Source organism: Larimichthys crocea, chromosome XIV (genome assembly GCF_000972845.2).
Source record: "Larimichthys crocea isolate SSNF chromosome XIV, L_crocea_2.0, whole genome shotgun sequence".
NCBI classification, from domain to species: Eukaryota; Metazoa; Chordata; class Actinopteri; family Sciaenidae; genus Larimichthys; species Larimichthys crocea.
Genome location: NC_040024.1, coordinates 9904245 through 9930731, shown reverse-complemented (window position 1 = coordinate 9930731; position 26487 = coordinate 9904245). Strand labels below are relative to the sequence as shown.

At 41.9% G+C, this 26487-nt stretch overlaps 1 protein-coding gene across 14 annotated transcripts in view; it reads right to left on the bottom strand.

Moving 5' to 3' along the window:
• The window catches only part of dysf (dysferlin, limb girdle muscular dystrophy 2B (autosomal recessive)), a 77302-nt gene that overhangs the window by 7222 nt on the left and 43593 nt on the right, over nucleotides 1-26487 (bottom strand). For all 14 annotated transcript variants that reach the window (XM_027287781.1, XM_027287786.1, XM_027287784.1 and 11 more), the window contains 11 exons: nucleotides 20573-20671; nucleotides 14831-14959; nucleotides 13927-14082; nucleotides 13728-13819; nucleotides 12328-12498; nucleotides 12094-12236; nucleotides 7248-7387; nucleotides 7028-7116; nucleotides 6342-6437; nucleotides 6097-6238; nucleotides 1370-1469 (listed from right to left, as the gene is read on the bottom strand). In XM_027287781.1, coding sequence (XP_027143582.1) covers nucleotides 1370-1469; nucleotides 6097-6238; nucleotides 6342-6437; nucleotides 7028-7116; nucleotides 7248-7387; nucleotides 12094-12236; nucleotides 12328-12498; nucleotides 13728-13819; nucleotides 13927-14082; nucleotides 14831-14959; nucleotides 20573-20671 — 1357 coding nt within the window. The remainder of the gene's footprint in view (nucleotides 1-1369; nucleotides 1470-6096; nucleotides 6239-6341; nucleotides 6438-7027; nucleotides 7117-7247; nucleotides 7388-12093; nucleotides 12237-12327; nucleotides 12499-13727; nucleotides 13820-13926; nucleotides 14083-14830; nucleotides 14960-20572; nucleotides 20672-26487) is intronic.

Below are 26487 nucleotides of genomic sequence, written 5' to 3'. Positions count from 1 at the left end.
TGAGATTCCAATTTGAACTGATTTTATATGAAACATCATTTAAGAGGTTTAATTGCTTCTACGAGTAGGTAGAAGGCGCTCTTTTCTTAGATTAAATCTTTAAACTGAAAGATGGATGTCAAGATATTAAACCTAAGATGCTTTTGGGAAACCAAGATCTGTGTAAAGCAGCAGTGTCAGCTCTCCCTGCAGCCAGGTTTTCTTAATAACTAATTACCGAGTGTGTTATGAATGAATTATGGCCGATCCTGCGGTGAAGGGTAGTTAGTACAGTTTTGATCATTGCTGACATTAAGTACGGAGGGATGGTGTGTGATGAAAGGCAGAAGACAGACTAGATGTCCGCTGGAAGTGTTTTTCCAGAGTTAGCTGCAGTTTGACAGTGTGATGGAGGGAAAATGGTTCGTGTCTGACCCTCACACCGTGCAGGAAGATTAACAGTCAGCGGTCCGAGTTGACGAGCTGGAGACAGGCAGGAATGGAAAAAATGCTTTGAGGTGGCCACACACCCGTCGACTGTACGAGGCGAACAAACCCGAGCGAGAGAAAACGCTGGATGGTGACAGACGGGAACAGATCAGAGTCTGGATTCCTCATCTTCCTCCTCAGACCATCATCCTCAGCAAAAGGAAAGAAAGGATGAAGGGAGGGGGAGTGAAAGAGGAGAGGCCACGGCGGTGAGTTATTTCGAGGGCCGGGGGCAGGGGCAGCGTCAGGGGTGAAGGAAAGGCAGAATTTTGACAGCTTGAGCTTGAGGAGAAGAAAAAATAAAATCAGCCCTTCCTCTCTCTGAAATGTGCCAACACAGTGGAAATGGAAGAGCGTTAATTCTAAAGATAAATGTTATCGCAGTAGTTTGTCCGTACGCACGTCGCACATGTGGTTCCCTGGACGGATTTACCACCTAAAAAAAAAAAATCTTGGCCCAAAAAAATGAGGGAGAAGAAAATGTTGATCCCAAAATGAATTAACTGTATTTCTACAACCACAGGGCTTGAATGTACACTTCTGACTCCCTTTAATAGGCCATCGTCTGAGAAATATGGATCCATTTAGAGCAATCATTTTAGTATTAGACTTTGGGCTTACTTTGGAGAGTGACCCACCTTAATTTCTTCTGTTCCTGCTTAATTTCTACACTAAATGTGTAAGATTTTCATCATATGTTGCAAAACCTTTGACAACTTACCAGAAAAACTGCATTTTTGGCTCGATATAAGGTGAAAGAAGTGTGTTAATGTGCTGGTAAATGTGATTTTTTTCTTTTTCTTCTTTGTCAAAAGTTGTAAACATGAAAGAACAGACAAATGGAAAACTTTACAAAAGGTCAAAGAACCGCTGGAAACACACTCGGAGTCATGTGTTTTACCGAGGTAGTCGTCGAAGGAGAACTTGTCATTGTCCCAGACCTGGATGGTCAGGCGAGGAGCCACTTTAGTCTCGGCTTTATCCAAACTCCAGAAATGTTCCTGCAGACACAGAGAGTTTGCCAAGTTTTGCCTTTCTGTGATCTGTATTCAGTCAAAAATGTGTTTCTAAAGCCTTCGTGTTTATCTGCAAATACATTTAAAGCAACACTTCATCATCATTTTCATCATTTGTCTACGACACCGTAACAAGTTTCTTAAAACATCTTCTGAAATCGGACTTTTATTTCACCAAGCTCTCGCCAACAGGCTAAAAGTCAGTCCCAGATTTACTCAAGTCAAGCGGATTGTTGTGCACCCACTCTCTGAACTCTTCAGTCTCTTCTCCTCTGCTATTATGTCCTGCTTGCCAAGCTCCTGTTCTGGCGCAACACCGGCTCCACTTCCAGTCAGCATGACTCAACGCTGGAAACCTTCTTCTTCCCGGTGGTCAAAAAAAAACCTATACTAACTCCCCCCCCAGGTGCTCTGAGCTCACAGTCCAGGGCAGCCTGGATAACAGACTGAGCTAACAGCAGCTACAGCAGTTTACTTCACTGTCCGTCAGGCAAAACAGACGCTCTGTCCTTTCAGTTTGGAGCGGCACTCCATCGACACATCTCTCACTACATCACCACTTCCATGCCGTGAGCTCTGTGTGTGTGTGTGTGCACACTTTCTATCTGAACACACACATCTCTACAGGTGTGTGTGTGTGTGTGTGTGTGTGTGTGTGTGTGTGAGTATTAGACCTATTATCGCCTGGTAGATTCTCACTAAACTGCCAGACAGTATCTGATCCTGTCTCACCTTTGTGCTAATGGGCTTCACTCTGCAGCTGCTGCACACCGAGTTTCCTCCCTTTCTCTTTCCATTCCCTCAGTTGTCCTTTTTTTTTTTTTCTATCTGTGTGTGAGACTCGTTAAAATATGGCTTTTTTACACCTGAAATAAAATAGATCCCCTGCGGTTTACACGAAACGTCAATACATCACTGTAATGTTCCTAAAAAATACTCGGCGAGGAGGCGGCCAACTTCACACATTTCACGCGATTTTCTGGAACTTTTCTAAGAACCTCGACGGGTGGTCATCGATTTATAGCAAAGCAGGAAGAGAGAGGCTTCTGGCAAAACCTCTTTCAAAACCTCTTTTACTGTCTCTCCATCAAAGAAACTATTTTGCATTTGGATTAGGGAACACCACACATGCTGAGTCCATTGGGGGAATCCAGTGTCTGGATCTCTATCTTGATTTGCGAGAAGTCCGTCCATCCAACGGACGCTTATCCAGGCCTGTGTTGTGGTGCCAGCAGGTATCCTGGATGCATCTGTTGTGAGGAAGCTCTCTCCAGGTATCTCTGCTAGGTTTCACATCTTGGATCACATCCTTGGATACTGGAATTCGAGACTCGGGTGTATTACAGTTCAGTATTTGCTTTGGCTCTGTTCTCAAAACGCTGATTTTAAATTATGCAAAGAGACAAACTGGCTAAATTCTTCAATTTAAATGCTATGATATGACGTTACGATGACATGAACTGAGGCCTTTAGATCGATATACGCTCTCTCTTCAAAGCTACCAGACGTCATTGACTAAAACAGTTAGTTGCTGGTCTACTGCTTCCTCTATTGGTTAGTTTCTTTGTGTTATTGTGTGACTTAGGTATTTTAACCTCTTAGAAAAGTTCCTGTGGATCAAGGCAGCGGTGTTCTGCGAGGTAAAATTACTGTTTTTGTCAGTGTCGGACAGGACCGTCTGACGCTAAGGTGAAGGGATAAAAATATAAATATAGCACGCACTCTTTTTTTGCAGTTTGTTGCTGGTTTTAATTATTAAAAAAACTCATGCAAAGAGACAGATTGACTTGCTAAATTCTTCAACACGTTGGTTAAGTTAGCAACTCAACCCTTTTTGTCAGTGAAGTCTGGTGAAGAGTTCGGTTTCCCCTTCGGAAAGGACTGTCTCAAAATCCAGCGTAGACTTAGAATGGTGATGATTTTTTAGGTATTTATGTATTTTGATGCTGCTCCCATCCTCAGCAGTACATTCCTGCTTTTGTGCTTGTCCTCCTGTTGCATCTATTGCAGGTAACACACTGAAATGTGATTGTATGAGGTATTTATCGATTGTCAAATAACCCAAACTGTCCCTTTTACCTCATATTCAGACCTTTTCCTCAGAGGTCTAAGATAATCTTGAATATCCTAATTGAAGGGATTACGAGGGTACGAATACGACTTTCAACAGTGCAAACACGGTGTAGCGTTTCCCTCAACGATACATTTAATTCCTGCAATAAAAAAAACGTCCCTCCGTACGTTTAAATGACAAATGGCCTCGTGTCTGCTGCCTGTGTTATGACTTCACACCGACTCTCTAAATCAGAGTCTAAATCCACATCATGCTCTCACACTTCATAACGACACACAAACACTGAGAGTAAACACACTACACCCTGTGTGTGTGTGTGTGGCTGCTAAAGCATGTACGCATGTCAGCATCAGTGTGTGTGTTTGGCTCACTTTATCCATAAACTATGTCCAAGTACATTAAGTTATCACTCCACCGCCGTCGCGAGGAGGGGTGCGACGCTGTATACGAGTGTGTGTGTGTGTGTGTGTGTGTGTGTGTAACTGCCCTCTGCAATATCTAACAACACCAATCAACTTCCTTTCTGTCGGCAGATTGCTAAGCACAGAGTCTTGTTCAGTCTTCTCCCTCATTTCCTCCATTCATCCGTCTCCCTCTCTCTCTCTTTTTCTTCAATTAAATTATTGCCGAAGCTAAATTAAATATTGTTGAATCCGACGAACGTGTGTGTGCTAATAAGAAAAAACTACAAATTATAAGAAAATTCAGATTATCACAGTAGTATCTTGACAAAGTTACTCAATTCTAGTAGCTACGAAATCAAACACACCATATTCCAAACAAAAATGAGTTCACAAATGTGAGAACTTTTCTAAAATTATGTGATTGACTGAGTCTAGGCCTTTGTTTACATGTTTGATTAGTGATGCGGATAAATAAGGATCTTAATTATTGGACTTTAAGGCTGCTATAATTAAAATATTTACATTAACAATAAAACAAATGGCTATGTTCAATGTTAAACAGTTACTCATAATAACAAACCCACTCGACTATGATGGTTTTTGAGCCTGTTTTAGCACCTTGTTTTTGGTTCATCCTTTTTTGGTGGAGACCAAAAACAGAGCTAAAACAACTCATGACTCCAAATTTGTGCTGGCTAACAAGCCAAATCTGTTTTTTTACAGTAATTATACAGTGTGTGTGTCAGATTTTGGGGGTTTTACAGTAATTATACAGTGTGTGTGTCAGATTTTGGGGGACTCTATTTGCTTTTTAGTTATGTTTTTGTTACCTTAGCATGAACCTTTATATCTACAGACTTGGCTCTATATTCCTCAATTTCATAGAAAATTGACCCCTGTGAGTGATAAATCTTGGAGGAATAACATCTAAACACTGCTGAGTTGAATAATGATGGACCAGTGGATTTGCTGAACTGCTTTTATGTATATTTTTATAAATAGAAACACATATTTGAGAAATATTTATGTTATCAATAGGGTGAATCTGAAGTTTCTGAAATTAATTTTGTTTGTGGTGACATTTCAACATGCAAGTGAACTTTATAGGATAAATAAATGGGAAGCTGTTACTTTATACACTCTCAATATATATCTGAATATGCTGTGAAAAAAGCCAAAAGTCTGAAGCGAATGGCAGACTTGGAAAACAGACTTTTCTGTAATGAACGAACCGAGCTGAAACAGACAAGTGTTGATAGTGTTGTTGATCAGCCCCTGTGACTCAGTCATTATATCACCAACCGCTGAGGTTACTGGCTTCATAAACTCAGTTTCTGGCTCCAGCTCTGTTTTGGAGTTCTCCACCCAGCAGAGTTTTTATTTAAAACTCCCTCTCGTCTTTTCAGCCGCTCGCTGATTGAGGATGCTGCTACGAGCGGGCGAGCTCCGTCGTAAAACATGTTGGCTCGCGGACGGCTAAAGAGGCTCACTTTCGCGCCAAGAAAAGCAAATGACAGCCGTGTTGTTATTCCAGTTTTCAGTGTTATGATATTTTAGCTCTTCGCTGTGATGTTTCTGTTCAGTCTGAGAGACTCAGCGACGTTTAATTCACTCCTCTTTCTTGTAAAAATGTCAGTTCATTATTTTTGTTAATTGCAGGTCACTGTGGATTATTCTGTCGACCTCCTGCTTTCATTTATTTTATTTTTGGATTAATTAATCTGAACCAGGTTCAATAAACATACAGGAAATAAGAATAATCAATCAATATGCCAGCTCGGCGTCTGTCTTTCAGCCTTTTATTTCACCAAGCTCCCACTAACGACTAAAAGTATTTTTCTTTTCTCTGAGCTTCCTCCATCCTCTCCTCCTCTGCCATTACGTCCATAGAGGCTGCTGAGTCCAGCTCCGGTTCTGGCACGACACCGGCTCCACAAACATCTGTGGTACAAACCATAACACTCCCCTGGTTCTCTGAAGAGCTGAAGGTTTCGGGAAGCCCTGCTAACAAACTGAGCTAACAGCAGCTACAGTTAAGATAGATAGATAGATAGATAGATAGATAGATAGATAGATAGATAGATAGATAGATAGATAGATAGATAGATAGATAGATAGATAGATAGATTCGTACCTTCCTGTCGACCACGCAGAGCTGCTCTGCTGGTAAATAGTAGAAAGGAAACAAGAATCTGTAGTTGAAGTTTCCTTCTCCGCCCAGAGAGCGATAGTGGACGTCCGTCTTCTGCTTGTTGTGTTCGTGCCCGTCGAGCCAGCTGAGAAAGTTTCACAATAAAACAGGACGACAGGTTGATGCTCGTGCGATTATTATTCCTTTTTTATTGATTGGTCGCGGTGAGATGAACTTCCTCGTCCTACCCTTTAACGTAGATGTCGCTCATTTTCTCCCCGCTGATGCTGATATCGTCCAGGATGACGTCGCTGGTGTTCCAGATGATGCAGCGCAGGAAGAACCTGAAGAAGAACCGAAGCACCTCCGATCAATTATCTAATTATTGGTGTATTGATTAGTTATTTTGATTTTATTCATTACTCCATCACTATTATGTCAAAATGACTGAATGACGTATTGATTGATATGTTACAACATACTGAATACATGCTAAATATTGATTTATATGTTGACTGAATGATTGACAGACAGATTTATTGACTGATTGCTTTATTTATTGATTCATATTCTAATTAATTGATTAACATATACTGGTAACCAACTTACTGACTCATTGACGTCTTTATTGATTGACAGCTGACTGACTTATTAACCAACATATTGGCTGATGGACCAAGTAACTCACTAATTGATTTAGATCTTGACTTATTGACCAATTAATTGACTGACATTCTGACTGACTGATTGATTAATTTGTGATTCAGACACTGCCTGATTGGTTGACATCTTGACTGACTGACTGCCGGAGTTTACAGAAATGACTGATTGATTGGTTGGTTGATTGATTGATTGATTGATTGGTTGGTTGGTTGGTTGATTGATTGATTGATTGATTGGTTGATTGGTTGGTTGATTGAAAGTGTGTTCCTACTTCTTAGCCTTGCGTGGTGTGATGTTGAACGGGGGTCCAGGTGATCCCAGGGACTTGGGGAACAGGTCCACCCACATCATCAGACGCCCCTGATGGACAAGCCCCAACGACCAATCAAAAGACAGAAATGGACAGAGAAAAAAAAAAAAAGAGAGAGAGGCTAAAAAACTGAGAACAGATGATGATGGAAACAGAAGAGACATATATCAGATCATGTTACCTGCTCTATGTCGGGCTGCAGTGGGCTGTACAGTGGTCTGGACTCCACATGTTCAGGTACAAGTCCCAGTTTCCTCAAGATGTGGAGGGACAGTCGCTCCTTCATCGGGCCGAGGTAACGTTTGGACACATTTTTGTCCTCTGAAAAACACACAGATCGAGGTTTAAGTGGAGGTCGCAGCACTTTTTATGTAACTGTTAAAGCTCTCAGAGTGGAGAATGGAAACACAGAATACTGGGTGGACTGGGAGGAAAGCAGATGACATAGGAATTATTCATTATACACACACACACACACACACACACACACACACACAGACACACACACACACATACACACTCAGACACAAACACACTCCAAAGTCTTCATTGGTTTCTGCATCACAACTGGATGAGGAAAATCAGTGTTGCTTCCAAGCAAAAGTAAAATATCAAACTAACGTCAAGAGTTTATGACCGTAAACTCCGAGTCACCTCGACTGTGAGAGGAGGAGAGGAAAGAAAGGAGAGAGGAGATAAAGGAGGAGAGGAAAAGAAGGGAGAGAGGAGATAAAGGAGGAGAGGGAAGGAGAGAGGAGATAAAGGAAGAGAGGGAAAGAAAGGAGAGAGAAGATGAAGGAGGAGAGGGAAAGAAAGGAGATGAGATGAAGGAGGAGATGGAAAGAAAGAAGAGAGGAGATAAAGGAGGAGAGGGAAAGAAAGGAGAAAGGAGAGGAAGGAGGAGAGGGAAAGAAAGGAGAGAGGAGATAAAGGAGAGATAAAGAAAGGAGAGAGGAGATAAAGGAGGAGAGGGAAAGAAAGGAGAAAGGATAGGAAGGATGAGAGGGAAAGAAAGGAGAGAGGAGATAAAGGAGGAGAGGGAAAGAAAGAAGAGAGGAGATAAAGGAGGAGAGGGAAAGAAAGAAGAGAGGAGATGAAGGAGGAGAGGAAAGAAAGGAGAGAGGAGAGGAAGGAGGAGAGGGAAAGAAAGAAGAGAGGAGATGAAGGAGGAGAGGGAAAGAAGGGAGAGAGGAGATAAAGGAGGAGAGGAAAGAAAAGAGGATGGGAAATAAAGAAAGAGAGGGAAAGAAAAGAGAGAGGCGATAAAGAAGGAGAAGGAAAGAAAAATGAGAAAGGAAATATAGAAGGAGAGGGAAAAATTGAGTAAAGGAGATAAAAGAGGAAAGAGAAAAAAAGGAGATACAGGAGGAAAGGAGATGAGAAGGAAAGAGAGAACGGAGGACAGGAAAGAAAATAAAAAAGGAAAGGATACGAAGAAGGAGAGGAAATAAAGAAGGGAGGAGATAAAGGAGGAGATGAGATGGACAAACATTTAAATGAAAGAGAGAAGACAGGAGGAGGAGATGAAACGAGACAAGAAGAGGAGAGATGGGATGAGGAGAAACAGAGATGTGGAAAAATAGAAAAGGAGAGACGGGAGGAAGGTGGATGAAAAGGCGGGAGAAGAAAAGATGAGAAGAAAAGATGAGTGCAGAGAGGATGATATGAAAGGTCGTGAAAGAGGAGAGGAAGGTGAGTGAAGGAAGGATGGAAGTTAACGCAAGTTAGAAAGAGGAAAATGAAGGGACGGAGAGATAATAAGGAAGAAACGAGGAAAGAATGAAGAAGAAAGGAGGAAGGGAAAAGAAGATGGAGAGGAAGGTGAATGAGTCAAACAAAAACAGAAAGAAAGGAAAGAAAGAAGAGGTAGAGAGAGAGAAAGGAAAGGAGAGGAGAGGCAGGAGCGCGGCCTCTCGGCCAATTAGCAACCACTTTTGACGGACAGCAGGCTGACGCACGGTAACCGCGGCAACTGTGGAAAGAGAACGCGGCGGCGGCTCCTCGCTAACCGAGAGACGACCACGATGTTGATGTTGGCTCGCGCACACACACACACACACACGCTCGCACACACACACACACACACACACACACACACACTCACACACACTCACACACACTCACACACACACACAGTCGTACCATAAATCACCAAAACGACAACCATGACCTTGCATCGCACCAGCTATGGAACATATGTGTGGGTTCAGAGTGTGTGTGTGTGTGTGTGTGTGTGTGTGTGTCGGGGTGAAAATGAATCTTGAATATTTATCTCATCGCTTAGCTTTTCAGGTGGTCCTGCGGTTTAACTCCCCCCTCCGTCCTCCTCCATCCTCCCTTTTCCTCCCCTTTATCCTCCCCTCCGCACAACTCCCACAGTTTTAGTAGCAGTGGAGGAGACGGAGGAGGCTGATAGAGACGTGGGGAGAGGTGATGGATTTGAAAGAAGACGAAGTGGTAAAAAAAAAAAGTGGATGAAACAAGAAAAAAAAGGATGGATAGGGGAAAGAGAAGACAGAGATCCAGAGATTAGGGAAAGAAAAGAAACACAAAGAAATTGATGTGAGTTTATGAATATTAGGAGTTGATTCAGTATCATTATTTTAGCAATTTCCAGTGTATCAAAACACAGAAAATAAAGTCTATAGCTTTGTATTGTGATTAGTTTAAGTTGTCATCAACAACCAGAACCGGAAATCATTAAATTAATCAGACGGGGGTTGTTTTCATGGGGTAGTTCGCCGAAGAGTCGTCAGGGAGGACTGCCTGGGTTGAGCCTACTTTTCCACAAAAGTTTGAAGAGTTTTTCTCATATAAGTTTCCAGGAACACTACAGAATACAGCATTACTGTTGATATAACGGCGTGGGGATGCTTGAAATCTAATCACAATCGATTACAACAGCGGGACCTAACCGGCTCTGTTTTCTGGGGAACAGTTCGCCGAAGAGTCGTCAGGGAAGACTGACCAGGTTGTGGTGATCTTTTTTCAAATAAGTTGTCAAAGTCATTACCTACGACCACATCACTGTTGCTTCAGATTTCATCACATGATCACCATCAGTACACAGCTAGACTTATGTGGCTCTCCATGCCCAGACGAAGGCTGTTTTCTGGGGGATGGTTCGCCAAAGAGTCGGCAGGAATGACTGACTGGGTTTAGCCGACTTTTCCACAAAAGTTTGAAGAGTTTTTCTCATATAAGTTTCCAGGAACAGTACCAAATACCGCATTACTGTTGATATAACGGCGTGGGGTTGCTTGAAATCTATTCACATAATCACAATTGATTACAACAGCGGGACTTAACCGGCTCTGCCAGAGACGGGAGCTGTTTTCTGGGGACAGTTCGCCGAAGAGTCGTCAGGGAAGACTGACCAGGTTGTGGTGATCTTTTTTTCAAATAAGTTGTGAAAGACATTACCTACGACCACATCACCGTTGCTTCAGATTTCATCACGTGATCACCATCAGTACACAGCTAGACTTACGTGGCTCTCCATGCCCAGGCGAAGGCTGTTTTCTGGGAGATGGTTCGCCGAAGAGTCGGCAGGAATGACTGACTGGGTTTAGCCGACTTTTCCACAAAAGTTTGAAGAGTTTTTCTCATATAAGTTTCCAGGAACATTACCGAATACCGCATTACTGTTGATATAACGGCGTGGGGTTGCTTGAAATCTAATCACATAATCACAATCGATTACAACAGCGGGACTTAACCGGCTCTGTTTTCTGGGGGACAGTTCACCAAAGAGTCGTCAGGGAAGACCGACCAGGTTGTGGTGATCTTTTTTTCAAATAAGTTGTCAAAGACATTACCTACGACCACATCACCGTTGCTTCAGATTTCATCACGTGATCCGATCAGTACACAGCTAGACTTACGTGGCTCTCCATGCCCAGACGAAGGCTGTTTTCTGGGGGATGGTTCGCCGAAGAGTCGGCAGGAATGACTGACTGGGTCGGGTGACTTTTCTACACATACATTGGGGGATTTTTTTTATCTGGGGAGGAGGACAAAACGTGGGCAAGTGTCGAAGGTTAAAGCGTTGAAGTGTGTGTGTTGTGTTGAACAAGAAAAAAGAGAAAGAGGAGGAAAAACAGTGACTGGAAGAGAGAAAGTGAAAGAAAAAAAAGGTAGAAATTTGGAACAGAGAAAGAGAAGAGATGAAGAGAGGGGGAGATATGGGTGGAGTTCAGCGCAAAGTGATTTATGTACCACGAATTCGTGGATTATGTAAGAACCAGTATACACACACGAATATGTGGATGATATGAGCGAGTGTATTTTCATTAAACGGACTGTTTTTTAATGGTGGAAGGTCTGATGAGTCAATCAGCAATGAAGCAATGTTCGGTGGCGCCAGTGATGCTTTAATCGAAGCACCCTGAAGCTTTCCAGCCTCTTAGTCTCTTTGAATCTCTTTCACTAGTTTTCGGTTCACAGTGGCTTTAATGGCACAAAAACACACACAGGCTGACTCTCCGTGGAAATGTATTAAAGACAGAGCAAGTTAAAAAGCACAAAAGCTTTAACAGAATACATCTTTATCCATCTAGCTTTCAAAATAAAACTTAGTACAGTAGTTAGTAGTTAGTAGTTTTAGTACAGTCCCTATGGTCGTGTCTAGAAGTATCCCTAGATTTGTCAAACTCTCACTTGTTTCTTCACATAGGAGAAGTTTCCTGTCAGTTCATGACCCATTAATGCAAACTATGGTCTTTCCCTGAACTTAATCAAGTTGTTTTGTTGCCACATACCAGTTGCCTTCTTTGGTATTGGTAAAAAAGCAAGTCATGAGTCTAATCTCATGCCTATGTGGAGTGGGAAAATTGAAATTTGACATTCAAAATTGCAAAGCTCTCCAATTTCTAGCCAGTTTGAGAGAGGCCTCTGTTTTATTACGGCAAAATAATACAAGCAAAACTTGTTTTGGCACTCTCAGATCTTGATTTGTGGATTTATTACAACAGACATCTAGGCTACAGTCTTTATTTGTTAATGATTTGTTAGCGTTTGTCACCCACCAAGGTCTGCAGCGGTGTATTGGAGTCCTCTGAAGTTGACTACATCATCGTGGTAGACGGGCTTTGGCAGGTTTCGCCGTTCGCACACTCTGTGCAGCAGCTGCCAGGGTGTCAGTTGGTCTCGCCACTGGTTTACCCCCGATCTAATGGTCGAGAGACATAGGAAAATTTGTGTGTGAGCGTGTAGGAATAAATGAACAATATAAATAACAGGAGTTATACAACTCTACTCACACACAGTAGGACTGCGGCAGGCCACACATGGCTCCGTATTTGGACAGGAAGCGATTCTCCAGATCGATCACCGTCTCTCCGATCTTCTCGTCTTTGGTCAGCATGTCGTGGTCATACAGCATCACCCGGAGATCTTTCTCCAGAGGGAGGGAACAGGTGAGCTCGAACATCCTGAAAGAAAAGAAGGAAGATAGTCAAAGGTCTGAAGGTTTCGAGGGTTTGCAAACCTCACAGAGACCACATTTGGTATCTGACCATAAGCTGATCATGTTTATGATCCACAATAATTCTATATCCACATTGGCATGGCCTTTGTTGGTGAAATGTCCTGTTAAGTGATGTAACAATTTACGACATAATGGGACATGACAGGACGCCCTTTTTAAATACACGGCCGTGTACTCGGATGATAATCAGTCCCATTTCACTCACGTTACCTCCTTAACCTGAACTTTAATCACATTTTTACAGAGCATGTGTATGCAGCATGAGATCAAATCTACTGTTTTATCCCTGAGCTGCTCTGCGCTGCTTGTTCAACCAGTCACTGAGAGCAGCTGTCAGTCTGAGCTCTGATGTGCCTCCCTCTGTCCTCATGCCGTGATTGGTGTGAGTACAGCGACCCCTTCTGGGTAAAAACGAAAAAGGCCCCAGAGGGAGAGCAAGACAGAAGAAACAACAAAGAGAATAAGAAGAAAAAAGTGGAAACTAATTAAAAAAGTGCAACATAAATCTGTTGAATGAGATGTGTTCATGGAAAGGATTGCCTTAGTTTCAACCTGAGTGATGAGTTCGGGCTGGAAAGAGTAAATCCACCTATCATTTAACATGTTGAATGAGGATGAGAATAATAAAGAGTTTTCTGCAGAGTAGATGCCCCATTTTCAGTTTTCAAAGTCTCCAATTAAAGCCACAATTATACGTCAAACAGTTAAACTAGACCTCAAAGGAGCGAGAAGCCAAAAAGCTGAAAGGTAACAGGTGTTTTTTTCCTTTGGGGATACCCCACACTAAAACTACTGACTGGAAGGATGAGAGCAGCTTACAGCAGCAGGTTTTAGCTTGAACATGTTATCCCCAATGAATGAAATCCCAATGAACTGGCGACTGGCGAAGAAGAAGAGCAAGAAATACAGAAACAGACCGAGGCTGTATCCAAATGTCCACCATCCAAAACAGACTGATCCCATGTGGATTCTGTTCATATGTTACGTGACGTGTTCGCGCTCATCGCATCACGTCTGCAGCGGCACTGGGGATAAAATGCGATATGAGATAGAATGGAGGCTCTCCCGGGAACACGAGTGTATAGTCTGCAAGTTCAGGGGAAGTCCGGAAAATTGGTCGCAGCCACAGACAGACAGACAAACTCAGCTTAAAAGGGACGTTACAGTACGTACTTTCCAAAGACGGGGTCCAGTGTACAGGGGATGTAGTTGTCATTGTCGTTGATGGTCTTTTTCCCCAACGTGATCTTCACGTAGGGGTCACACTGAAAACAGAAAGTTGAAAAGATAAACTTATTTGTTGCCCAAACCATCTTTCTGACTTTAATTATGTAAACACAATAAAAATTAGACACTCCTCTATCCGTTGTACCTTCCCGTTGGTGTCTTTGGGCTGCAGTCCTTGGGCCTGGATGATGTAGACTCGGACCAAGCACTCCTCGATGCCGTTGGGGGGAAGCTTTTTGAACTGTCTTGGGGGAGGAGGGGTGGAGGGGTCATCCGGCAGTGGGTAGATCTTAAACATACCCTGGTGAGGGTGAGGAGGGTCAAAGTAGATAAGACACAATTTTAAAGAAAGGAAATAAAACATTTAAATTCACTTGAAATGAAAAAAAGATGCGGTGATGTGCTTTGACATCCTCTCATCTATATTCCACCTCCATCCAGTTTTTTCACACATTGTCGCACATACATGAAATAATCTGTTTGCGCTTGTTGTACTTGCACAATTAACAATTAACTTGATGTGACCTAATATGACGTAGGTTAGGTTGGTTTGATTAGTTTTATTTTTAAATTGTATTACACCAGACTTTAAAACTTTTCTCAAATTCCTAGAAGAAAGTTACAGACTCCTGAAGAGGAGTGTTGTGCCAGAACAGGAGCTGGGCAAACAGGCAATGTAACCAGTCTCAGCAACCTCTATACATAATGGCAGAGGTGAACTGGGCACACTAAATGGCAAAAAATACCAATTTGGCTTTCACTCTTTTATATTTTGGCCTGCATTAATAAACTTGGATATACTGAGATTAGTTCTTAATTATAAATCAGGACTCATGTTAAAGTTTCTGAGGTTTTCTGTCGGTACAACCCGGCCGTAGAACAACACAGAACATTAAGTCATGCATTACAAAACATTGCTACATAACACAGAACTACATGGCATGCGATCAGAAAAAACAAGTCTTGAAGTTATGTAACTGAACAAATATAAACAAGTAGTGTTTAAAATGTTTGCGTAACATAAGAACACAGAAGAAAACATGCTTTACCTTGAACTCTCCCACAACTGAAGGATCTTCTCCTTCATCCTGAGTCTTTCCTCTGTACAGTTTGAAAGTCTGACAGAAATCTGAGAGACCTTCGAAACCCTCGACCTTCTCTAACTCTCGGCCGTACACCTGTAGAAGAGGAGAGGAGTCAATCACATCTTATTGGGTTGTATTAGGAGGTTTTGATTGTATTGTTGAATGATGAAAAAATCTAAGAGATGAGGGAAGAGGTGGAGTGGAGGTCTATATGGCATCATAGCTGCAGTATTGGCTGCAGTAATTCCACTGGTACTGGATTTAAACTCGAGCCAAACGCTACTCAACACTATATTACACTCACACTGCAGGGGCGCTGGCACGAGGCATGGAGTGTGTGTGCATGTGTAAATGTCTACATACTGTGTTTGGGCAGGGACGTCTATGTGTCAAAAGCACAAAAAAGATTCATTCCTTTTCATTAGTCATGTTTGTTTGCATCAGTCACACGTTCCCTCATTCTTTTCCTATCACGGAGGAATGATAGCTCTGCAGCCAGTCGCTGAAAACTGGAACCGGTGGTTCACTCAAGCATCAGACCAACAAAAGTGCTAGAAGTGGCAAAACTACAGCACTATCAAGAGGACTGAGGGAAACAAAGAGGCAAGTTAGGGAAGAGAGAGATGTGGCGAGATGAGGAGAAAGAGGGAGGAGGGAGATGAGAGGAGTGAAGGGTACATGGTTAAGATTTGGGTGGAGAAGGGGTGAAAGAGTTGGAAAAGCAGGGAGAGGATGGGGGAGGAGAGGAACGGGACAAAGAGAGAGTGATGAGGGGGGATGATGTAAACGAAAAAGAGAGGTCTGGAAACAGCGGTTCATTTCACTACTTGAACACCAAACCCAATACCGAGGGAGAGGGGAGACGTTTTAGACAAAGCACAAGGGGTTGTAGGGTTGATGCATGATACATGTGGAGAAAACTGACTTAACCTCCTCTATATGCACAAATAGATCTTAAGCTTTGTGGCCACGAGTTCAGTGAGAAGATTAATGCCACTCTTATGGCTGTATGGTAAATATGACCTTGCTTGGTGACTTGCTTAGAAAGAACTTTCCCCATAGACAACCATTATAGAAGAACTATCTGTAAAACTCTTGATAGAACACCTGTAACTGCAAACAAGGTCAATATTTTATTTCATGAAGGTCCCTGTGCCAATGTTGTTGGCTTTTGCACCCAGCAAGCCATTTTCATTCAATTGAATGGCCACTATCTTGGGAGTTTGGTATCTCATTCTCATGAAGTCTGCCCAACAGGACCTCTAAGCTCACTAACAAGCATCTATTCATTCATGTTGCAAAAGGCCACCACTCTAGCAAGTATCTCGTTGGTAAAATTGTAGGAAAATCAAAGCGAGGGTGGGAATGGCAACTTGCAATCTTTGAGAGGTTTTGAGGTTTAAATACAAACTTTTCAGGTCAAGGTGCGGAGTCAATGTCTTGGCCTTTTCAGGCCACTAAAAATAATGAGTTTCAGAGCGCAGTGATGCCATTGTTGCGTTCTGTCTCAAAGGGCCATCACACTTGTCCCAGGCAACCAATCAAATCAAGCAAGATGTGGGCTTGACTTCTTTACCACTTCTTTCTTGTTTTGATACCAGTGGATGTGATAGGAACGGCGGGTCAAATTCAGATAAGATGTTGATATTGGTTGAAACAAATCACACCACAACACATGGAAGCGATGGCGGTAACCACCATACTGTTCTGTTCTTCAATATGTGAACGCAAAACCTTTTATGAGCTTTTCCCCCCTCTTAATCCAGTAGCACAGTAACAGCTAATTATATTTGTTCATCTGGTTGCAAATGCAGCCTGCTTGCTTCATAGCTGTTTTACCTGAGTCAGAAACTGTAAAAACAGTTCAATGCAAATAACAAAGTTATAATGGAAAGCAAAAGAAGTGAACACTTAAAATAAATATTATTTGTGTAAAGGTGAAGCTGAGTTTGAGGAGGTTATAGGTGTGAACGACTTGAAGAAAGTAGTGATGATGCAAATGAAAGACAAGTCTGGAAACTTTAGCTCACGCCCAAACCCAGGACCAGCGGAGAAAAGTTGAGGAGAAAGTGAATGGAGGGCAAGAGGTGAACCAAGTCATGGCAAAGATGGAAACAGCAACGGCTTTGTGACAGAAGCAAAATAACATAGAAAAGACTGAGAGGAGGAGAGGAAGGAGGTTGTAGGCAGAGGCATGAGCCGTGGACAGGAGATTAAAACAGACAGAACAGAGATGGTAAAGAGAGGACAGGAAGAGATGAGGTGACACTGAGCAGGTTCAGGCAAGTAAACAGAAAATTATGTCTTTTAGGTGAAGTGATGCACTTTGGCAGAAGGTCAACAGCTCTTCTTCATGAATGTGCTTGAAGAGTGACATGAATGTGGGGAAAGAGAGATGGGTAATGACATGCGGGAAAGAGCCACAGGTCGGATTCGAACCCTGGGCCCCTGGGGCAAGGACTGAGCCTTTGTACATGGGGTAGATGCTCTACTAACTGAGCTAACCAACACCCTAGTGGCACATTTGTAACGTAATGCTATCAACAGAAGGGTCATAAAGGTTGTTTAAAATGAAAGACCCTTCTTCCCCCAAGTTTCCCACCTTCACAATTCAGAGACTCACTACGTGTCAACTACTCCTACTAGTCCCAGTTGTACAATCTCGATCTCTCTCCAATCAGTCAATTCTGAACACTCAGATGTGATAAATACGTTTTTAGGTTCAGTGCGACATACACTTTCAGATGACATATTATCTCCAACGTCCATTCTTAATGAATATCAACAAATCCACTGAGAATTCAGTCTATGGGTACATTACAAACCAATGAAACAAACGAAGAAGTTCAAAAAACTGTAGTTCCTTGAGGCTAAAGAACAAGTCAGTCTCCATAAGTCCCCATGTCCAAATGTCCAACTTCACAGCAGAAATAAACATGTTTACAGCCTGGTACAAAAAACTGTTTTGGTCTCTGTAGCTAATTTCCCCGTTCATGACAACTGTACTGAGGGTGAATTTATATACAACTCACCTGTTCAGGTTATGGTTATGCAGAATTAAAGGCATGGCCACTTTGACTAACTGGTTGGTGTTGTCACAGGTGGCTGCGTCAGCTCCATCCCTACTCTACATCTTTGCCCATTTTTGCACAAAACCTCACCAATTTCCATTAAACCTTGAAGTGAATGAATGAATGTTGTGGTGTGGTCCTTGCTAGTGAACTTAATATAATAATTTCACTTAATATAAGAAATAAGGTACTGTCAAGTTCTGATTTTTGGATCTCTCATTTGCTCAACTAGTTCTGATTTATTTTGCCATTTCTAGAGCTCATTTTGTAGCGGACCTCCATGATGGCGCCAGAAGAGAGTGCTAAATTGTTGATGCAACTGCAAAAGGCTCAGAAGGAGGAGATGGAAACAAAAACAAAAAGGTGACAGAAATGGAGGCGACAGAAAAGTCGAGGCTGAGAGGAAAGGTGAGGGTATTAAGAGAGGGAGTTTAGTTGGGGTCAAAGAGAGGCTGGAAACTGTGTCTCAGCTGAGAGTGGCAACCCAAGGACTGTCGAAGGGCAGAGGCGAACGAGAGGAGGTAGGAGGGCAAAGAGAAAAGAGGTGGCAGCATGGGGTGACAGGAAGGTAAAGGAGGTTGGAAAGGTTGGAAACAGTGGCTCATTTCCCTGCGACAGTAGCAGATCTGACTGAAGGGGTTGTCGAAGGAAAGAAAGGAGCAGGAGACTAGAGGAGAGGCGAGGAGGGAGGAGGGAGGAGATGAGGAGAGGGTGAAAGTGAGGCAAAGCGACGATGGAACCAGTGGCTCATTGGTCATTTCACTAGTTTCCATCCAACTGTCAAGTGAATTTTGAGCAAAGTTTTGAAATGTCGCAAAAAACTCAAAGGCGACTTAGATGTGTTTCCATCAGCAGGGGTGAAACCATTTAATAGGCTTCCTGAATGAAAAAAATACACCCACTAGATGGCTAAATGGAAAGAGCCTTTCAAGGGTCAATGACTATTGGGAAAGCCGTTATTGTTCTCTATTGTGCTATTTAGTTTTACTTTTATGTTTTCATCTGATGGAAAAGACAAAGAATTGGACTTTTACATAGGAGCACTGCAATGCTTTTCTGGAACATTTCAGGTAGTTAGTAGGGAATTTAAAGTTTTCAGTTCTTCAAACCCAACAACACATTACGACATTTGGGTACTCCCCCAAAGACCGTGCTCCTCACACCAAGAAAAGCAATCTGGTGTAAGGCAATCCAATGTAGTTAGGGGTGCACAGACCAATACATCAGTGAAACCAAACAGCCACTCAACAAATCCATGGCTCACAGGAGGGCCAAGTCATCAGGACAAGACTCTGTAGTCTTTCTTTAGACTCTCTTTTAGTGTGTTTTGATAGGGAGGACAGGTGGTTTGAAAGAGGAGTGAAGGAGGTTATTCATGTAGAAGTAAAGAAACCATCCCCCAAAAGAGGAGGAGGCCTCGGACACCTCGGACGCTTATCCACCATTGTCACCTCCCAGGAGACTAAATAACAGTTCAGACTTCTGTGGGTCTATACCTGGACTTCCCGACCAACCAATCAGTAAGAACTGAGGAAGCCTTTTGGATCAGAGGTGAAACATCTTCACAGATCTACAACCATGTGCAGTTGCCCCAGATTTAACACTTCTCCTGGACCTGGACGACTGAAAACCTTCACAGAAGTTTGCATGTGTGTAATTTGTTAATCTTTTACAAAACTTAATGTGAAGGTATTTGAGCATCAAAAACCATCAAAATATTACTATTTATGCTGTTGTTCACCCGAGAATGAAGATGCAGAAGAAGTAATTTTACAGCTGTAAAATGAACCAAGACTTGGTACAGAGCTAAAGCTGCAGCACTGATGTGGAATGGCTTTCAAGGGAGAGGTTAGAGGTCTAATTTAAGAGTAATAAAAAAAAGAAGAGGCCAAATTCTGACATGATTAGTCATTTGTTTGGGCATCAGACAAGAAGAGTGACGTGTGCTTTGAGTCCCCGTGGAAGAAAAGGTCGGCGTTTGGGCCGAGAGAATCGGGATAAGGGTTGAGCGGAGCGTGGGCGATGGCGGAGTGGCTCCTGGGATGCCGGGTGAACCGTGGCAGACTCTTAAAGAACGAGACGTTGACGGTGGCTGACGTGATCCCTCATTTTCGGGACTCGCCAAAACAATTGAAGAGAGCGGCCTTTTTTTTTTTACTCTGAATCCGTCCCACTGCTGCGTTCCCGAAGCGAATTCAACACGGATGAGTCATCGGAGTTGTTCGGAAAACGGTCGGAATGTCACGGCGCCGGAGGACGGGGAGGACAGGGCATGAGAAGAGAGGGGGAGGAGGGTAAGGATGGAGGGACAGACTGACGGAGGAGACTGGCAGGAGGTCAAAAATGTGATTTAAATGGTGGGGCAACGAGCAAAACATTTTAAGAAAATGGAACAAAGGGCTGCACTGTCTCCATCTTTCTTTCTATTCGTCTTGTTTTCCCTCCCGTTTTCTTTATTTGACCTGCAAATATGCATTTGACGTGCAAAGGCTGTTGAAGGATTAAAGTTATGCACATATATATTAAGAACGTGGCTGCTTTGATTGACAGGTGGGTGCTGTTACACATGGCTTGTTTGATTTAACCATAATTAACTGAATTTCAGTCAGTTTTGACTTAAATATTAAAGACTTACCTTTAGCGTGTCGAAGCCTCTCTCCAGGTAAGTCCCGTACTTGTTTTTCTCTCCGGTTGAGGCGTAGAATTTACTCCACCAATCCATGAACTCCTCCTCCTGTTGATCACACAATGAGAGGTCAGAAGTTCACAACGGACTGGAGGTGACAATAACCCAAATTCTTGTTATTCTTGAAATGTTTGCATTGGATTAAACTCCAAAGTTCATCTCTTCTTTCATCAAATCCTCTGTGGCAGACCCTACATCATTGATCAGTATGATCCTACTGAACATCCTGACTCCTGTAATGACCTTTGACCTTTAAAAAACACACAAGAAAATCCCTCTAGTGAGATCTGTTTGCCTTCGTAGAGGAGCGAGCGCACCACCGGGCTCTGAAATAACCCGCTTTTCATGATTTTTCCAATGATCGCATAACAACGTGAAGTTAGCCAACTCACGTCAACACAAGTAAAAATTGCCTCTGGTGGCTCAGTGGCACTAAGGTCATGCTATATGGGCATTCTGAGGCAATGGAAACGGGCAACGTGAGGGCGGGAACAGGCACAAAGGGGACAAAACCAACGTGGACATCATAAAAAACATTTTATGCCACAAAAACCAAAAACAGTAGCAGAAAAATGTATGTTTATGTATGAATGAAAAGAATCCCTCTGCTTACTTTGCTCCGAGCTCTTTTACATCACTTCTCTGTTACACATAAATATTCTGCGGGCACAGAAATATTATCGGTTCATGCCTGGACTGAATTTATTAAACAAATGTATCAGCTGTGTGCACGCGGAGCTATGTTGTCAGATTCTTGCACTCATTTTGCTTCTGGGTGCATGATGTGGTCACTGACTGGAAGCAGAACTTCTCTACAGGGACTACAAGTTCTCTAAAGGGGACTTCAGCTTGTCTGTGGCTCTGATGTTTCCTCTCCTTAAGACTGAGAAAATATGCAATGCAGAGAGTTAGGCACAGCTGGAATAAAGTCACTGTTCTGCAAGTCACAGGAATGATAAAGCTCAAGTCTTGGATATAAGGTCCAGAGTCAATTGCCAAGTCAAGACCAACAACAAGTCCCAAACATTAAGAGGCCAAATGTAATGTATTCGAAGTTTCAGGGAACAGCTGGTGTGGTAAATTTACTGTAGTTACACTTTTTGCAATTTGTGTTTATTACTTTCAAACAGACTTTTTTAAAAGCAAAATATTCATGTTTGCCTTGGTTTGAGATTCGTAATCATACGTATGGTGGCTGATGAGAGCAAGTGTAGGACACGATGCCAACTCAAAAACAAATACAACAACCTATGAGTGCTGCAAAAGAAAAACTGTGCAAACTAAAAACACTAATACACTGCAACATGCTGATAATACAGAAATTAGGCAGTTGAGACAACACTACTGCTGAAATCTGTGAAATAAGCCAGGTAGTACATAGTGTACACAGTGTACTACTGAACTGAGATTTCTAAAAGAGCTTGCAGTGTGTGCTAGATCTTGGAGATCTTTTTGCATTTTTGCCATTTGCAGCATGTTTCTGTTGTGTTTGTTTTGCATTTTCCTTACGCGTTTTTTAATTGTTTCTTAAGTTGCAGCACATTTCTCATGTTTTGTGCCGTTCTGGGGCGTTTGCTCTTGCTGAACATGGTACATTTGACTTAAAATATAGAAAGTAAACTCCAGGAACTTGCTTCATTTTCAGAAAGATAGATGAAAAACATGCTGAATGAGGGATGGCGTTAGGTTACAGAGGTGAGCCCAGATGAGATCATGACTTATGCTCTATAGAAGTACAGCCTCATCATCTAATACTCTTTTTTCTGATTAAAGGGCCCCTTATCATGACATGTTTAACACACAAATTCAGACAGACGAAGAACCTCCATCACACACACCATGCACTGCGCTCACATCCATCACTTTCTTGCACGATTAAACAAAAAATGGTTCACAAACTTACCCACTGTAACATCTAGAGTCAGCGTTAACAGCAAAAGGCAGGTCAGACACAAATTAAATTTCATCACACGCTGTAACACTCAATCAGTACAGACACACAAAACGCTGACAAAATGTAACCGCACACTAAAATAACAGGATTAAACACATTTTAAGTACCTTTTCAACACATTTCGTAATACTTATTCTCATTACACATTAAGGGTTTCACTCCAAAGTGAAACGTACACTATTTGAAAAAAAAAAAAAAAGAAATAAATCCCTCTATTACAAAATGACTGCTGGCATGAAAGTAAAGGCCGTTAAAGTCCTACTATTACCGCTATGAGTCATCGTGAGGCCGGCGCTTACAATGTCGTTCTGTTTTGGAGGATAAAATATCTTTGTTTTTGAAATGTTGACTGATGGCTTTTTGTGGTTTTGGATTCGAGTCATTTTGATTTATACAATATGATTTTTTTGGGGGGAATATATAACATCTTTTGAATGAAACCCCCTGTTATGTGTTTTTATCAAGAAGTACGCAGCAGCCTCATCCGTCAAATTCACTATAAGTCTGTTCACACTGGCAACATCGAGCGGCCTGTTTAAACATTCATTTTCGAATATTTTCTCACAGAAATAAAAACTCTGTCTGCGTGTGCGTGTACACGTGTGTGTGTGTGCGTGTGTGACGCAACAAGGAAATAACGACTACAAAGATGGGGAATACCAAGGGGACAGATCAAACTACCAGCCTGCCCCTTCACACACACACACACACACACACACACACAAAAACACACATTTCAGTCCGACCCATCCCCGCCCTGCAACCTTCAACCCTCCGAGGAACACTCGAGCTTAAAACACACTCATGACGCATGTACCACATTTTCCTTTGTGTGTGTTCACACTCATGACGCATGTACCACATTTTCCTTTGTGTGTGTTTGTGTGCGTTTTAGTGTGTGTGTGTGTGTGTGTGTGTGTAGGCATAAATGTAGAACAAAAGTGCTCTTATGGCACTGGTTTGGTGTGGAATCCCCTTTCTCCTACTTCCCACAGAGTAACACACACACATATAACCAAGAGGGGGAAAATACACTGTAAAAATAATCATAAATTTATGGAAAATAACTAACACATTTTTTTACAGTAGTTTTCTGTTTGTTTGTTTGTTTTTTTATTGTTTACAAAACCCTGGAAGATTACGGATATTATCTGTAAATTAACAAACAAACTCTTATTTTGAAGTATTGTGCCAATAACAACAAATTACAGTTATTTTATAATTCTTGTACAGAAAAAATACTATGATCTGTAAAAGAAAATAGCAAAACTGTTTGTTTGTTTGTTTTTTTATTGTTTACAAAACCCTGTAAGATTACGGATATTATCTGTAAAATAACAAACAAACTGTTATTTTGAAGTATTGTGCCAATAACAACAAATTACAGTTATTTTATAATTTTTGTACAGAAAAAAAATACTATAATCTGTAAAAGAAAATAGCAAAATTTTCACGGTTTCTTCTTTTTTCTGTAAAAGAAAATAGCAAAATTTTCACGGTTTCTTCTTTTTAAAATAAAAAATTATAAACAAAACTCTGTAAAATTACAGACATTATCTGTAAATCAACAACCAATCTGCTATTTTAAGTATTAAAGCTATTTTTTGCACAGAATCACAACGTTATTTATACAGTATTTTCATGTAAAATAATGATCTGTAGTTAAATATAGTTCGAGTCCTTGCACCCCCACTTTAGTCAAAGTGTCCTTGAGCAAGATATTGAACCCCAATGCCTGTGAAATTGTGTTGAATGGCCGCAGTGTTTCTCTGTAGAACTATTAGTATCGTCACTTTATTGATAGATGTAAAATGTAACAACGCTTCTCTGCCAAAACCTCAACTTCAAACTTTCAGTAAACTTTTTGACATTTATTTGAATTATGATATTTAATTTTATGGGGTTTGTCTTTTGTTTTTTTACGATTTTTTTTTTTTACAGTGTACGAAATTCCTAATTTTTCCAAAGTGGCAGCATGGCATGGAAAAGGACATGACACACACACACACACACATGCTTGGCAGTGTGTGTCTGAGGCGTGAAGTGTCTGGTGTGTGTTAATGTGCCCTCTGTGTGCAGCCGGTGCCAAGCATTGATGACAGGGGCGCCAGAAACTGTGTGTGTGTGTGTCCACTAGTGTGTGTCAAGGTGTGTTCAGTCAAGTACCCGACTCCTGATTCAGACAGATTAAGGTCGTCGGTGGAGCGTTCCAGACTGCGGCGGGTATTTAGTATACACTCAAGAGATCGAACACACGCATTAAAACACACACACACACATGCAGTGGTCTGTTCAGGGTGTCAGTGTGGTTTACAGCCTATCATTACGCCCTGCAGGGAAAGCCAGGCTAACCAAACCAGACTGGCACTGCCAAGAACTCTGCGAGCAGAGGGACTGGATTTACATAACAGCTCAGAGCAGCTTCGTAAAATGCTTTTTGTGGGGAAATCCCTTCCACAGCAATTGTGGAGGTCAGAGGTCAAAGCCTGAAGCTGGAAGAAAGGCTCTGCAGCTGCAATGTAGACAATCCAAGCTCATGGAGACCAAAACTGATGGAGCATTTAGCTTTTTGTTGACTCGTAAAAATCAGTTTATCACCAGAAAGTTGTTCTCAAACAGCCAACAAAGTGTAAATACCAGTGATAATCTGTGACAAGATCCAGGTTGCCAAAGTTTACAGTACGAGCCGTGACTCTTCACTTGATGGACAACTGTTAAACAGTGTGCAGAGTTCTTGGTATACACAGTTGGGAGAAAACACCACAAGTGTTCTGAACATAGTCATTGTTCGCGGTCATTGATTCTTCTTGGGGACCACAGCATTTTTTCCTGAAAATACACCCTCATTTGATCAAAGTGCTTCAAATTAAAGCCCAGAATACGTAGTTTGAAATCGACATCACACATGAGAATGTTCTGCACGACATTTCTTTCCATAACTGTTAAAATCACTTCTTCTTTAATGACGTGACAATGCTAGGGTTTGTTGAGTTTAGGGGAAACATTGTGGTTTGGGTTAAAGTGACTACTTTGTCAAGGTTTGTGGACGTTCGTCATCATGGTTGCAATAATAACTACATGGTTAAGAAGTCGGTGAAGGTTCTCAGTTGTCCAAGTCATCTTTCTTCAAGAAGAGTTAACTGTGGGGCAACTGGAGTTGTTGTTGTAGATACATTAAGACGTTTTACCTCAAGTCTCTTGGATGAGAGGTGATATGTCTTCATGGATCTACAACCAAGTCTAGTTGCCCCAAATGTAACTCTTCTCAAAGATACATGGTTAGGGAACAATTGTGGTGATGCTTTAAGAAAGAAACTACACCAAAGTCCTTATGCATCATCACCTGAACACCACCACTTCTTGGGAGGACGGTTTTTATGATGGTGTTCCACCAAAATCCACCAAATCTCCTGTAATTTTACAGCCAGGTTGAGATCTCGTGACTGAATTCTCGATAATAACAACTAATCAGTGTACTTGATTATTGCAAAGACTTCACCCACTGACTAGCACTCCTTCAACTCATGTGATCACCTGCTGAGGTGGAATATAAACATGCAGACTCTCAACTCTCCATGGTACATGACTGGACACCCCAAAATTATGTGATATCGACTGCTGCAAAAGCATTGGGCCATTTCTAAACCTTGAAACGTTTGGTCTAGGAATATGGACTGCTGATCCAGCACCTGAATTTGGACACAGCTTCAGTGTCTTGCTCTGTTTAGCCAGGAGGTTGGGTGCTTTCAGGAGAAAATTCCTAAACCACCGAGCAATTCTGCCCAAAAACCTGCACCGATTTTCTTTGACTTATTTCTGTATCTCCAAAATAAACTGTGAAGAATGTGGAGAGACTGGAATAGATGTTTCAGCAGAGCTTGTTTGTGTATATTTGTCATTCCCTCCACTG